The sequence below is a fragment of the Saimiri boliviensis genome, chromosome 1 (assembly GCF_048565385.1).
Source record: "Saimiri boliviensis isolate mSaiBol1 chromosome 1, mSaiBol1.pri, whole genome shotgun sequence".
Classification (NCBI taxonomy): domain Eukaryota; kingdom Metazoa; phylum Chordata; class Mammalia; order Primates; family Cebidae; genus Saimiri; species Saimiri boliviensis.
This window is the reverse complement of record NC_133449.1, coordinates 131,599,079-131,613,641: the sequence shown is the minus strand read 5'-3', so window position 1 is coordinate 131,613,641 and position 14,563 is coordinate 131,599,079. Positions and strand designations below refer to the sequence as shown.

Sequence of the window (14,563 nt, the reverse complement as noted above, 5' to 3'; positions counted from 1 at the left end):
ATCAAGCAATAAGCAATCCAAAAATATGAATCCTCCAAATAAATAAAACTTACCTCTTCAATAAAATATATCAAAATATATCAAAACTATTCTAAAAAGCCAATCACCAGGCAAATGTGAGGTATATTTATAATCACAATTGCATGAGTATTTGTGTGAACTCACAAATGAAAATAATCCTAGTTTTAAGACTAAGTACTTACTTTCCTAAAACTTTATATATGCAAAATGGCAAAAACATCTTAATTATAGTTATATCTGAGTTTTTATATTTAAGCAAAAATGAAATATTATTAAACAGTTTAACTTGTTTTTTTCACTTAATATATAATACATTCGTCATTAGAATTTCTGTAATTTAATTTTTAATATTTTATGAACAGATATACCTTAAAACTGCCTGCTGTTAGACATGGTTTTGTTATCAAAAACACATCTAAATCTTTATTCAAATCCATGACTTAGGTGAAGGTCAGCTTTTTAACTGGAGGGTGGAAGTGGTGTTCTCTTTTCCTCCTTTACCATATTGCCACAATGATTAAAGCATCTACCCAATATTTATCTTTCTCTCCTTCTTATTCTGTGGGCTTAGAAAGCAGATTAACTAAGCTTATTACATTACATTAGAAATGGTTTCTTGTGATAAAGTTATATGCTACATTAGCATATAGCTTTTATATTAGCAGTTTTAACAGTTCAGACTTTTTAAATGTATTCCCTGACTCCTGGTTGCAGCTTGCATGGCCAATGCTCCTTTTAAATGTACTTGATGTTGTTACCTTAAAGGCCATAAATTTGTGATATGGCTTTGGTGCCCACGCATAGACTTCCACAGAACTCTTTAAAGCAATCACCAGAAATTTGATTCTTTCATATTTTACTGAAAAACAGAAAATAAAAAAGCAAGAGAAGCACAGGTCAGTATCAGCATAACCCTCTAAATCGTTTTAATTGTCTTCTGCAAACTTTATAAATATGCCTTCTATTCATTCATCCAAACAAGCAGGGAAAAAATTCAGAGAGAGATCACACTTCACAGTTACCAAGTTGTTAATGTACAATCCATGCCATTCCCATCTTTTCTGACCATCAATGAGTACTTTTGCTAATGATCCTAACCTTCTTATAATAATAATTCCAATATATTTTATAATCAAGGACATTGCCAGGTATACCACCCTGAAGTGTTCGAGGGCTCAGTATTACTTCAAATAAATAGCAACATGATTAATCAACCAAGAGACTCCTGAAACACAGAGAGAGACTGAAGTACTCCTTATAACTTTCCCTAGTCCTGCATGGGGCTCATACAGACTAAGGAAGAAAAAGAGCTTATACTAAAATATTCGTTAAGTCTTGAATTCTACCAACAGAAGTATTGTGCACAAGTCCAAGTATCACTAAGACCACTTCCTGACCTACAGAATTAGTACAAGTGCGTCCTTCCCATAGCTTCTCTGGGGCCCTAACTGCCAGGCAACTCTGCCAAAACAGGTACTCCCAGGGGTCCCTGGCTACAGGTGACTTCCTAGCCTGATGCAGATCCATGATTTGGCTATAAGCTAACATCACACCACTGCTTGACTCCTTCTTTGTGTATGAGAGAGAACCTGTTAACTAGTCCTCCTTGTTAAACTCTATATGTTACCACTGTTTAAAGAAATCAATAAATGAACATTAAGACACAAAGGTTTATAAGAGTTTGACAAAACAAGTACTGTTTCATAGACTTTTGCAATGATGGAAATTCTCTGTATCTGTACTGCTGATACAATAACTGCTACACGCACACTATTGAACACTTAGAATGTACTGGTGCCACTGAAAAACTACATTTTAAGGTTTACTTAATTTTTATTCATTTAAATATACATTTAAATAGCTTCCTGTTCTTGGTGGCAACCATAATGACAATGAGTGAATGATATCACCCAAACTTATCTCCTGAAAATACTTGTGATTCATTTTGTAAGAGTGACAGGCTTGAAAGATTACTGTTTTATTCTGGAGAAAAGCCCAACAGACTCTCAACACATCTGCCTCTTGCTCCCCCTGTAGGATAATCTATTCATGTATATTTCATCTGTTATGAGCTGTTTCATTATATTTATCCTTAAATGATTTTAGTTATGCCTCAGCAAATAAAAATACTTCACATAAACACAATACAGAAAATCCTAATCCCAAAGTCTATGCTAAGCAGATAGTTCTACTTTCCCATATCACTAGAATAATTCCAGATACTGAGTCAGCTCCCACAATCATCATAAACCAATGAGCTGAGGGGTGCAGACAGACTACACAAACAAGACAATGCCAAGCATGACAACATCCCTGGGAACAGAGGAACTGATGATGTATATATTTTCATAAACATAGAAAAAAGAAAACATGCAAACAGAAACAAACATTCAATAGGTCCATAACATTAATCCGTTTTAGATATATAGACCAACTTCCTGTTTTAAATTCTGTAAGAATATTAACATCTTTCCTATAGAACTTTAATTTGACTAAGGTCCATTATTTCCCCTGTATGTATAACACTAGTCCCAGTATTTTGATTTTCTCACACACACACACACACACACACACATTGTTTTGATTAGCTGGGGGTAGTGGCAAGCACCTGTAAACCCAACTACTTGGGAGGCTGAGGTGGGAGAATCACTTGAACTCAGTGGAGGTTGCAGGGAGCTGAAATCGTGCCGTTGCACTCCAGCCTGGGAAACAAGAGCAAAACTCCGTCTAACAACAACAACAAAAAGTTTTGGTTTTGTTCCTGTGAGATTTACCTCATAGGAATCATTGCTTCATGCCAAGGAGAAAGAAATAATACTATTGCCATAAAATACTGACTGGCCAGCTGGGCTACTTACTAGTGAGGAGCACAGTAGCTCTACACAGGCACTTAATTCAAAATGGCAGGCTGTAAGCCCTTGAGTCAAACTCTCAAATACTCTTATCAGTGCCTGCCAAGGACCTTCAGCCCTCTAAGTGGAAAATAAGCCTGGCATGTAAAAAAGGACTCAAGTCAGCTGGCTTCCACTGGCAAGATATCCTTCAAGAGGTCAATGTGAACCACATCTTACAGAGGGGAAGAATGTGGACTGTCAAAGAGGAGTGAAAAGACTCACAAGATGAACAGCATGGGGGAGACTGAGAACAGAATGAGTCACAAGGACAAACTCTGTTATGCATATAGGTGCAGAGAGGGAGTAAGGCAATGTCTAAATGAGACTTCGAGATTAGAACATGCCTTGGAAACAGAATACCAGAAATGAGCCACATGTTTCAGAAACAAGTTTATTATTACAAACTGCAAAAAAAAACCTGTGAAAATTTAAACTTTAAAATTCAAACTGAACTCTAAACTCTGGAAAAACAAAACATGATGCTTCTAGAACTTACCAACTTTATAATGTACACATCCTTCCAAATCTCCTACGGTTGTCCATCCCTGCTTCTTCTCAACCTCTGGATCGTTATGAAGTATTTTATTTCTCAACCAGGACAAATAGTAGACACGTAACTTATCCTTTTTGCCTAGCAAAATAAATATAAATATTTTACATGCCTATTCAGAAGCAGGTCTCATCATTAATAATAACAGTAACCAAAAGAAATTTCTACGAAGAGTAAATATCATTTCTTCCAAGAAAGCCCCTTTGTATCAAAGTTTTACTATAAACTCAATTCAAGTTGCTCAGATGGACTTTTGAAAATCCTACAAAATTATCAATGGGTGTAGGCTGAGCTAGAGGGGAAGTTTTTAAAGAATAATAAACTCAAACTTAGGTAGATGGACAGTATCAATAAACCACAAAGTAACACAAACACCTGCATAACAGGACAACCAACAGAACTTATAATGTGCTTTCTCATGTATTATCCCACCTGATTCTCAAAATCCTTTAGAGCACTTACTATCTCCCATTTCACAGATGAACACAGAAGAGTTAAATCAACCACTTAATGCCAGCACTTAAATCTAGTGAAAGGGAAGTCACAGTTGGAGATGTGTATCACAGAAACAGCTGAAAAGGAGTCATAACCAGAATATGTAAAGAACTCCTATAAATCAAATAGAACATGAGATAAGCCAGTAGAAAAACTGGACATGCCACTAAAACTGAACTTCACAAAAGAAGTGATCTCACATATACACAAAAAGGTGCTTGTTCTCAACAGTAATAACGTGTGCTAAAACAATTAGATGATTTCGTACACCTATCAGAATGTCTGGAATTTAAAAGACTGATAATATCAAAGGTAGGTAAGGTGTGAAGCAACTAGAAACTTCGGAAACCAGTGCTGTAAACTGTTAAAATCGTTTTTAAAAGTTTGGCATTATCTATTTAAGTAGGAAATGAGCATATCTTACATATGATCCAGTAATCTCTCTCCTAATATAAATGTATATGTATGCCCCCTAGTACATGAACAGGAATGTTCATAGCAGTATGGTTCCTAATAGAACCAAACAGGAAACATTAATGTCTGAATGGATAGTAAAATGAGCAAATGTATTACGGTGTAGTTATCTGAAGGAACAAAGAGAAACTACAGCTACAAGCAAGAATAACAAAAAAAATGATGGTGGGCAAAGGCAGCCACACACCCACATCAACAAGCTAAAGAAGAAAAATCACATGATCATATCAACAGATGCAGAAAAACATTTGACAAAACCCAAAACTTATGATAAAAACTTTCAGGAAAACAGGAATAGAGGGGGATCTCCCTCAATTTGATAAGCAAAATCACCATAAAACCTTACAACTAACATTATACATAATGGCAAGAAACTAGATGCTTTCCTCCTAAGATAGAGAACAAGAGAAGGATTTCCCTTCTCATAACTCCTAGTAAATATTATATTGGGTGTCCTAGCTAACGCAATTGACAAAAACGGGAAGTAAAAAGTCCAAGGACTGGGAAGGAAGAAATAAAACTGTCTTTCTTCACAGAAGACATGACGTCTAGGTAGAAAATCCTGAAGAATAAACCAAAAAACCCCAAAACCAACTAACTAGCCAAAAATCCTGCTGGAACTAATAAAAAATTATAGCAAGGATTATGGCAAGGTTGCAGAACACAAGCCTAATAAAATAAAAAAGTTGGTCACTTTCCTGTATTTCCTGTATACCAGCAACAAATAATTAGAATCTGAAATTAAGAATACTTACACTAATACTTAACAAAGTAAAATGGGTATAATAAATCTAATAAAATTAGCTCTTTGCTAGTTTTATTTAAGGAAAACTACAAATTCTGATGAAATCAAAGAAGAACTAAATAAATGCAGAGATACTTCCATGTTAATGGATAGAAGATTCAATACTGTCAAGATATCAGTTCTTCCCAACTTGATCCACAGAGTCAACGCAATTCTAACCAAAATCCCAAGTTATTTTGTACGTATCAATAAGCTGACTCTAGAGGCAAAAGACCCACCAACACAGTCAACACAATATTCAAAAAGAACAAAGTTGAAAAGCTGACAGTCCCTGACGTCAAGATTACTATAAATCTACAGTAATCAAGACAGTAATTAGCACAAGAAGAGACAGATAAAAGGAAAATAATAGAGCCCAGAAATGGAACTATACAAATGTAGTAGTAATCTCTGACAAAGGAGCACAAGCAGTTCAACGGAAAAAGGCTAGTTTTTTAATGAATGCTGCTGCAAGAACTAGATATCCACATGCGAAAGAAAATAAATCTACACAAACTTTGAAACTTTCACAAAAATCAATTCAAAATGGATCATGAACCTAAATGTGAAACAGAAAGCTATAAAGCAGATTCTAGAAGATAACAGAAGAAAATCTAAGTCACTTTGGATTTGGCAATGCCTTTTTAGACATAATACCAGAAGCACAATTCATGAAAGAAAAAACTAGTAAGTTGGAGTTCACTAAAATTAAACACTTCTCTTCTGCAAAAGACATCATTCCACAGCATGAACAGAAACTGACAGAAAATGTCTGCAAAACACATAACTGATAAAAGACTTAGATCCAAAATACACGAGGAACTCAACAATAAGAAAACAATCCAATTACAAAATGGATTAAAGATCAAACTCACCAGAAGATACACAGATGACAAAGGAAAAGATGTATCGTACATCTAAGAAATTGCAAATTAAAATAAGATACACTTATTAATTCTTACACCCCTTCAGAATGGCTAAACTGCATAATACTGAAAAGAAGTTTAGAAAAAGTCTACTGAAAAAAAAAAAAAAATCAGCAGCCATCACCGGAACACACACTGTTTACCACTATATAAAATCAGTTCAATGAAGGCAAAAATCAAGCTAGCATGTTCAGTCTGAACAGTGCTTGCTTCTGTGGGCAGTCCCTGGGTAGCTTCACAGGGCAGTTTTGGGGTGCTGGCAATGTTCTGTGTCTTCACCAGGACGGGGCTATCTGGATAGATTCTATGTGTGACAGTTCATTGAGCTGTATGTTTAGCTGTACTTTCTATGTATGTCATACTTCAGTATAACCTTTTTAACTTTTGAGGAACTGTTTACGGGAAAATATTCAATACATGTTAAGAGAAGAAAAAGACAACATCGTTTTATATTTAACGTTTTGCTTCCATCTTGGGAGATATATTTACAGAAAATAGGAGAGGGAAATATAAAACATTAACAAGAACTATCTCTGAGATGGGGGTGACATTTTGTTTCATTCTTCCTAAGTTTTCTCTATTTTTTGAATCTTCCTACAATTGACACGTGCTACCTTTATGATTGTGGAAACCATTAAAAGCTAATAAGGAAGAAAAAAATACAGAAAAGTAGACCAAAAAATGATTACTGGTATCAGCTTGTTTTATTGATTGACTGATTGACTGACTGGAGACAGGGTCTTCCTCTTTTACCCAGGCTGGAGTGCAGTGGTGCTATCACAGCTCACTGCAGCCTCAACATCCCAAGTAAAAGCAATCCTCCTGCCTTGACCTCTCAGATTGCTGAGATTACAGGGATATGCCACCGCACCTGGTCTCAGTTGATTATTGATCCCATGAATTGTCTTGTTTCAATGGATCACTAAATGTAGATTTGTTCTCTCCAACTTAAAAACCTACCATCCATCAGCACTCTAGTTTTAAGTGGCTGTTTCCTCATTTAAGTATAAATAATGAAATTTTTGAATTTCAAGAAACAATCAAAAGCATATATGAGAAGTAAAATAACTGCAAGCAAATATGTTACATAACAAGCTTGTACTAACAAGCACATAATTAAATCAAAATCACTGGTGGTGTTGTAAATGATTATTGTATTATAAGCGACCATAAGTGGTGATATTTAAGACCCATTTATAGTCTTGTAATTTTGCATACCATTTGACCAAGCATTAACACAAATTATTAGGAAATTATGATCAATGCAACATGATATGTACCTAAAAGTTAAGTAAGCTACAAGGATATCTGTGAAAAATGTTTACATGAGAGGAGAAAAAAAAAGGAATATACCTACAGGGCAACAACAAAAGATAAATAAATACATTTTAATAGATCTACACAAGGAAACATCCTCTAGCCATATAAAATGGAGGCCATGGAAGGATGTTCAATGGCATGGAGAAAGCAGACTACTACGTGCTTTGGACAATCAGGCCTGGATGGGACACACCCCAACTTTAGGACAGAGTTTGCCATAGACAGGTAGATGGGGGAGGGACAGGGATGCTGACTGTACATGTAACAGTGTACTGTGACAACTGTTCAAACCAGCTAGTCAGTACGTGAATGTCATTATTCCTCACTATTATCTCCTGTATGTTTGAAATAGTGTATAACCATTTGTATGTAGATTCTTTTCCCTTAAGTATGTAGTGAGTGTGGTGTATTCTTAAAAGAGTGAAAGTTAAAAGTTTATACAAGTTAAAAGATATGATCTCTGGATGATTTTAATTTTTATTTCTCCTAGTTGTTTACCTGTAGTAGTTTATATTGTAAAATTTATACGAAGAAAAATGCTCTTCTTAAAGAGACATAATTGTGTTAATTGACATAAAGACAATAATACAATACTTTTACAATCATGGCAAAGAATACTTCCTTTGGCATGTAAAGGTCTATTGGGAAGGAGTAGACACAGCCCTATATATTGGATAAGGCAAATGAAATCTAACAAGCAACAGGGTAGAGAGGGCCAGTGAGAGATGCCAGTGAGGAAGCACACATTCATACGCTTCTCAAGACGGCTTTTGGAGGAGCCACAGATCAAATGTGCATGTGTGAGTCACATCTGAATACATCTTCAGCTCACATTATCAAGTCGCAATGCAGCTGTATCTTATTTAGCCAGTATATCGGAGAATGAGCTAATGAAGATTAATGTGTAAAGCTACAATACTATTAAGACAGTGTCACATATTCTGCTTTACAAAACACTCACTCACCAGATATTGTCACCAAGACATTCAAGCCCTCAAGTACATCCATTTGTTGAAATCGTCTTCGGTTGATCAGAGGATAGACCTTCCCTTGGCCACTTCTGTCCAGCAGCATCAGGCCACTCTCTGTACCCACTAGCAAATTCACTCCTGTTTCAGGGACAGAGAAAGGCCTCAATTTTATGCTGTGCTTGGAAACTACTCAGGATGTATAGAAAGGATAATATCTATTTGGGAAAAAGTGCAGTTTCCTAATTCACCCAGAAGAAGAAATGTTTACAACACTCAGAGGTTAAACAGTCAAAGTAACCAATCCTGCAACACATCACCATGTAGCAGTGATGCTGACATACTAAAACATAAGAAAGGATACGGGAAAGACCAAGAAAGCCTCATCCCATTTATTTCCTTAATAATCCATTAGTTTCCAGTTCTTCCTCAGTTCCTAGAGAATGTTATATGCTGACTATTTCCTGTCTTTACAATTCTACATCTAATTAGCCACATCACACATTTGAACAGACCTTCATCTGATACCATGGTCTTTTTGTGCTTCCTTATCTTTCACTGGCAAATCTCTGGAATGGGCCATATACGGCCCTCAAATTCTTAACAGCTTATGATTTGGCGTCCATCACTCATGTTTAAGCTTTTCTTAAAGATCACTTTCCACCATCAAGAAACAACTGTACTTAGTTCTCTTGTTCCTCCATTTCTTAGGACTATCAAAATATTGTGACCTCCCCATGTGACCCAACCTAGCTCTCTAGCCTTGTACTGTCACGGTCTCCACACTCTTCTGATGTGACATGATATCTCCTTCCTTGTTTCCACACCTGCCCTCTGCTTCTTCAGTGGAGACATTTCCACTGCTATCTGGTGACACACAGCTGCCTGTGTGTGAGCATGCCTCAGAACCAGTAACTCCTAACTCCACACTGCTACTTTGCCTCCTGCTTTCCACCCACTGCAGATCTCTACCGAAACTATCCCCATGACTTCTGCCATTTCTATCAATAGCTCCCAAGTTGCTCTGCAAAACTAGCTAAACTGGCCACTAGAGCCAGATAAAACCTCTTCTCTGTCCCTCCTTTCCCTTTCCTCTGCTCTCACAATTGCTCAGGCTTTGGCAACCTTGTAAGTGATGGATAGAGACTTCAATTAGGGTTATTAAAGCAGCTTCTCTCCACTTTCTCATGACGCATATCCAATCAATCCTAACCTTGCTAAAATACTCAAGTCATGACATATCTTCAAAAACGACACATTCCATGTAGAAATTATTCTGAAAGCCGTGTACTGGCATCTAAGACTACCTGCCCTTGGGCCTAAGTACTTTTCCCTCTTGATCATTCATGTATTTGCCCAAATGCTCTTGTTCTTTAGAATCTTCAGTGTCAGAATCACCTTTGTAACATGCAGCACAGATGACCTTACATTCCTAGGGAACTGGGCACATTACATGTTTGCACTGATTTCCTCAGTCATAAACTCACCAAGACAAAGAATAAACTATGTGTAGAGGGAGTGATGGCGAAGAATATCATGGTCATACACGTAGGCCCACACCCTATTTCCAGAGAATTTGAAATGAGTAACTGTGACAGCATCAAAGAACGACCCTCCTAGAGCCGTCTCTCAGCTCGTACCTGGTCCTTATCGAGTTGACCAAGTTGGGATTATCCCAACATTTGGAGGGAAGTATCTACCCAAGCAGTGCTTGTGAGAGTAGTGACTTAATGCTTAGAGAAAAAAAAAATGCCGTGCAACTTAAAAAGATTATCAGTATAAGAAAAATAAATATGTAATATGTGATTCATTTTCATATAATTTTATTTTTGAGGTTAGTCTTTCTGTTCTGCCTATATGCCTGATAAGGTAGAATTTATCTGAATATTATGCTTAGTGTTTTCCTTGCATATACCTAGGTAAGTTGATCTAAACAGCTTAGAAGTTATTGGCAGAAAAAACACATATTTACTGATAGAACCGATGCCAGACAGATGCCATTCCAAATGTTCTATTTTATACAAAATTTTGGTACTCTCCTGGTCAATCTTCAGTATCAAGTAGATTTTTAAAAAATACTATGTCAAGAATCTGGTAATAACGACACAAAATATAAGCCTTGTGAAGAAATCCTATTGCATTATAAAAATAAACATATAAACATCAACCTCAAGACTTTACAGTGAGAAAGAATAAGGGAGTAACAAGATAAAGCTGAAGACTCTTTTCAAACACACAAAAGCTACAGGTATTGTGGCAATTACACTCTATCTTCTACTTCTCCATGATGCATCCAAGTTGTATAACTTTATAAAGTACTGAATGCCAATAGTCAAAAGAATATACCTAGTCACTGTGAAGTGCTTGGAAATTATGAGCATGAAAAATGAAAAATATTAGGTTGCATGTTGAAGTAAGTATTTATAAATATACTTTTTCCACATTTCCACTGCTAGATATGATTGAATTTTATAGTGAAAACAGTCAACATCAGGGTTCCAGGTACAATGTACACTACTGACTACAACGTGCACTATTTGGCTGATGGTTACACTAAAAACCCAGACTTTACCACTACAAAATATATCCTGGTAACAAACTACTAAAAATTTGTTCAATAAAAATAAAATGGAGATTAATCATTCCAATATCTGACAGCTAAAATGAGTGCCAGTGTATACATGTACCACACCAGTCTGCTAATATGCCACTCTGCATATCATAGCAAATGGGTATCATAGAAGTCTTCCATCCTGTCTATCTGCAAACTATTCAAAGAAGTACTTCTCTAAAAGACCAGCCACCACTCAGAGTAAAAATCGAAGTGCTGGAGTAGTGGCTAGACACCTACCCCATAAGGCAGCACACAGAATCTCAGAGTTAAACCTCTTCTTGTATTTACGAATCTCCGGGGTGTCACTCTGTGGCCTAGTGTTGGTGGGATTCACATTGACCACTGAGCCTTTCCGGGTAGGATCTTGCCTTATGGCTTCTGGTCTCATTCCATCACAGGAAAATCCCACTGAAACACAATACATTTGAAATTATTTTCTGTACACACACACACGCTATGCCTGTCTCCCTCCCCCAATATACTTCAAATAAATATTCATGTGCTATAACCAACACTTTGTCAAGGAGAAGATATTTGTAAGTAACGTGTATGAAAAAAGGAAATGGACTCTGCAGCTCACTACAAATAAAGCAATGCAACTGGGATGGGAAGTTTCTGCACCCAAGGTCTGTGTCTGGGAATAACCATCAGCTACACCTAAGTCACCCTAAAGAGCACCTCAAAGATAAAAGTCCCATTTGTCAGCTGCTTTCTTGTGGCTACTCTACTTACCCACAGAAGTCACTGTTGTTCCACTAGATGGAGAAATCTGTAGTAATCTGGGGTCTATAAAAGGTGTAAAGGAGGAGGAAGATTTGTGTTTCTGGAGTGTGCTACTAGCGGACTGAGTCTGCAATGTAAATTTCAATGTTATTAATATAACAGGCATTTTAAAAATGAACATTAAAAATATACATTACAATTTACTTCTATATTACACTATTTCCCAATACTTTGCCCTATTTCTCTTGCATCATTCCCTAAAAAACACTCTGCAGGGAGCTTCCACATGGTAAAGCACCCCTCAGAGCAGGCTGCTTCACCTGGAACCACCGCAGGAGCCATATCTCTACCAGAGACATTGCTCGTCTACAAAGCGGTGCTGCAAGCGACCAACGAAATCTATACTTCGTGTGCCTAGCTTTAAAAAAAAATAAGTAAATATTCATAATGAAAACTCCTAAAGGAGGTCTGAAATGTCTTGATCTCAATTCACCAATTTCTGAATGTATTCTACCCAGAAGAGTCCAAATAATATATGTTGGAATGTTGGCAATTCTTAATAATTCTATTTATTTTTGAATTGAGCCTCTTGCCAGAAAGCTACAGAAGCTTTGGCTACTATTGTTTTAGATGCATCACCATTAAACCCGTACCAAATGGGGTTCATTAGTGAAAGCTGCAAATGACAAAATAAGGCATATCCTTTTGATCTTTTAGGAGCACTAGTGTTTTGGTTAATAATGTAACTTAAGACAAAAAAACACAAAGAAAGTGAAACAAATTGTTAAGTGGAAATGTAATGACAATTAAAAACAAAACAAACAAAAATAAATCTGCTGGTTTAGTGAGTTAAGGGTTATAGTAAAATACTGCACATTAGAGCGAAATGGAGCAAAGTTTAAAATATAAATATAAGGAGGAATGTGAGTGTAGGCGGGATATAAATCTTGGGAGAAAAAAGGAACATGTCTGATCAAGTGCTTTTGTCCTGTACCATTGGACCACCTCCATGGACACCTGAGAGTCACCATATCCTAGAGCCCATGCCCTCCCCCCTAGCTTCCCACCTGAACATTTGTCCCCTGGCAGCTTCCCTCCCTGTCCCATGAGTCAGTGGCCAGTCTAGCCAATGCCAAGCCTATCTAGGAAGCAGTCCACTTGCCCCTGCTCCTCAGGAGGAGAGGATTTTTCTGATTCTAACCTTCCTCAACTGGTAGACAAAGGCACTAAACCAAATCTTCCATGGAATCAAATCACTTGATTAATTAAATACAGGTGCTCAAGTGGGCTTTGTCACTATACCTGGAGTATGACCCTGTTCAAAGAGCAAAGAATCACCCAGACTGAGTCAACACCCAGACCGAGCACCACAGCCAAGCCTTCAAAGGAACACACAGATTTCCCACACAAAATTTTGAATTAAAATACAAGCTCAAACCTTTGTCCTTCTTGCTTACCATCCTAATTTTTTCTATGTTTCCCAAAAATAATTTGGCTTCTAAACCTCTGAGTGTTTATAAATTTCAAAGAACGAAATCCTTAACAGGTTTGGTGAAAACAAAATCAACCAACGACCACCCCCCAAGAAAGAAAAAAAAATCCAGCTCTATTTGAAAGAGATTCCTGTACAGGATAACAAGTTTGTCCAGATAAGGCCAACCCTGCTGAACTGAATTTTCCTGTATTTGATTTATTGAATAAAAAGAATGAAAAAGGCAGATTCCACAAATGAATATAAGAATTTCATGCCAAATACATAATGAGTCTGAGGACACAGCAATCATTTTATTTAGATTTTTAAAAAATAAACTAGATAAAGAAAGCCATGCAACTATACTTATCTAGAGAACAGTAAACAGTGAACTGGCAAGTTTGGGGGAGCTGATCTAGGGTTAAGGGGTTTATATGCAGATCTGAAACATGTTACTTGGGGTTGGGGAGAAGGGTAGGTGACAGAGAAAGCAGGGTGGGAAGGGAAGGGGGTGAGGGTGTTGGAAAGGTCTCCTTTGCAAACTAACTCCTAGACAGTGCTGGTCTAACCCCAGGAAAGCAGCCAGCTGTGGTGCGAGACATACCTCATTAGCAGTGAGCTTGTCCTGGGGTGTCTGTGGGGACATGGTGGGTGTCGGCTGGCTGGAGGATGGGGAGGAGGAGGTGGAGGAAGTGGAGGAGGAATGGCTTTGCTGTAAGAGATCTGGCAAGAGGTGAATGCGACCGGCAAAGCCATTGCTCTCATGATGGCTGGCACGCTTTTGGTCAACTGTACTCTGTAGAAAAAACAGGCACACTTGTCTCGCTCAAGCGCTGCTGAAATTGCCTATGGCCCTACTGATAACTGCTTTGTTTAAGGTGCTGTGTGACTTTTAAACTCTGTTAAATTACCAAGGAAAAACCAAATAAACTAGCCTGACTGCTCACACTTCCTCACCAAATGCTTAACTTGAGCCAACAGAATTCAAAGTACCTCATCTGGTGGCTGCACGACTCGAGTAGTGAGTATTTAATCTGGTTTATCTGCTGTGCTAGCTTCTGTTACCAAAACCAGTATCTGTTTTTGTTCTTTTTAAGTCTTTCTTTGTAAAGCTCCAGAAAGTACCTGTGGAATTCTCTGAATCCTGGTCTTTTCCATGTTCTTCCTACTTTCCATCCGAATGCATTGCCATAGCATGAAACACACTTAAGGCAAAGTCCAAAATACTAAATAGGTCCCCTATTCTATTTAAATGAGAACTGTAGCACTTTAATTAAGTCTAAGCTAAGAAACGAACAGACAGTTATAAAGCTTAGTGATCCA

The 14,563-nt window shown here is 37.3% G+C and overlaps 1 protein-coding gene across 50 annotated transcripts in view; it reads right to left on the bottom strand.

The window, feature by feature from the left end:
* MAP4K4 (mitogen-activated protein kinase kinase kinase kinase 4) overlaps nucleotides 1–14,563 on the bottom strand; it is a 198,214-nt gene that overhangs the window by 4,770 nt on the left and 178,881 nt on the right. For 28 of the 50 annotated variants that reach the window (XM_074404352.1, XM_074404346.1, XM_074404361.1 and 25 more), the window contains 6 exons: nucleotides 13,845–14,036; nucleotides 11,779–11,896; nucleotides 11,284–11,454; nucleotides 8,430–8,573; nucleotides 3,412–3,546; nucleotides 780–880 (listed from right to left, as the gene is read on the bottom strand). In XM_074404352.1, coding sequence (XP_074260453.1) covers nucleotides 780–880; nucleotides 3,412–3,546; nucleotides 8,430–8,573; nucleotides 11,284–11,454; nucleotides 11,779–11,896; nucleotides 13,845–14,036 — 861 coding nt within the window. The remainder of the gene's footprint in view (nucleotides 1–779; nucleotides 881–3,411; nucleotides 3,547–8,429; nucleotides 8,574–11,283; nucleotides 11,455–11,778; nucleotides 11,897–13,844; nucleotides 14,037–14,563) is intronic. The other 22 variants (XM_074404424.1, XM_074404436.1, XM_074404487.1 and 19 more) reach the window with 1 other exon arrangement.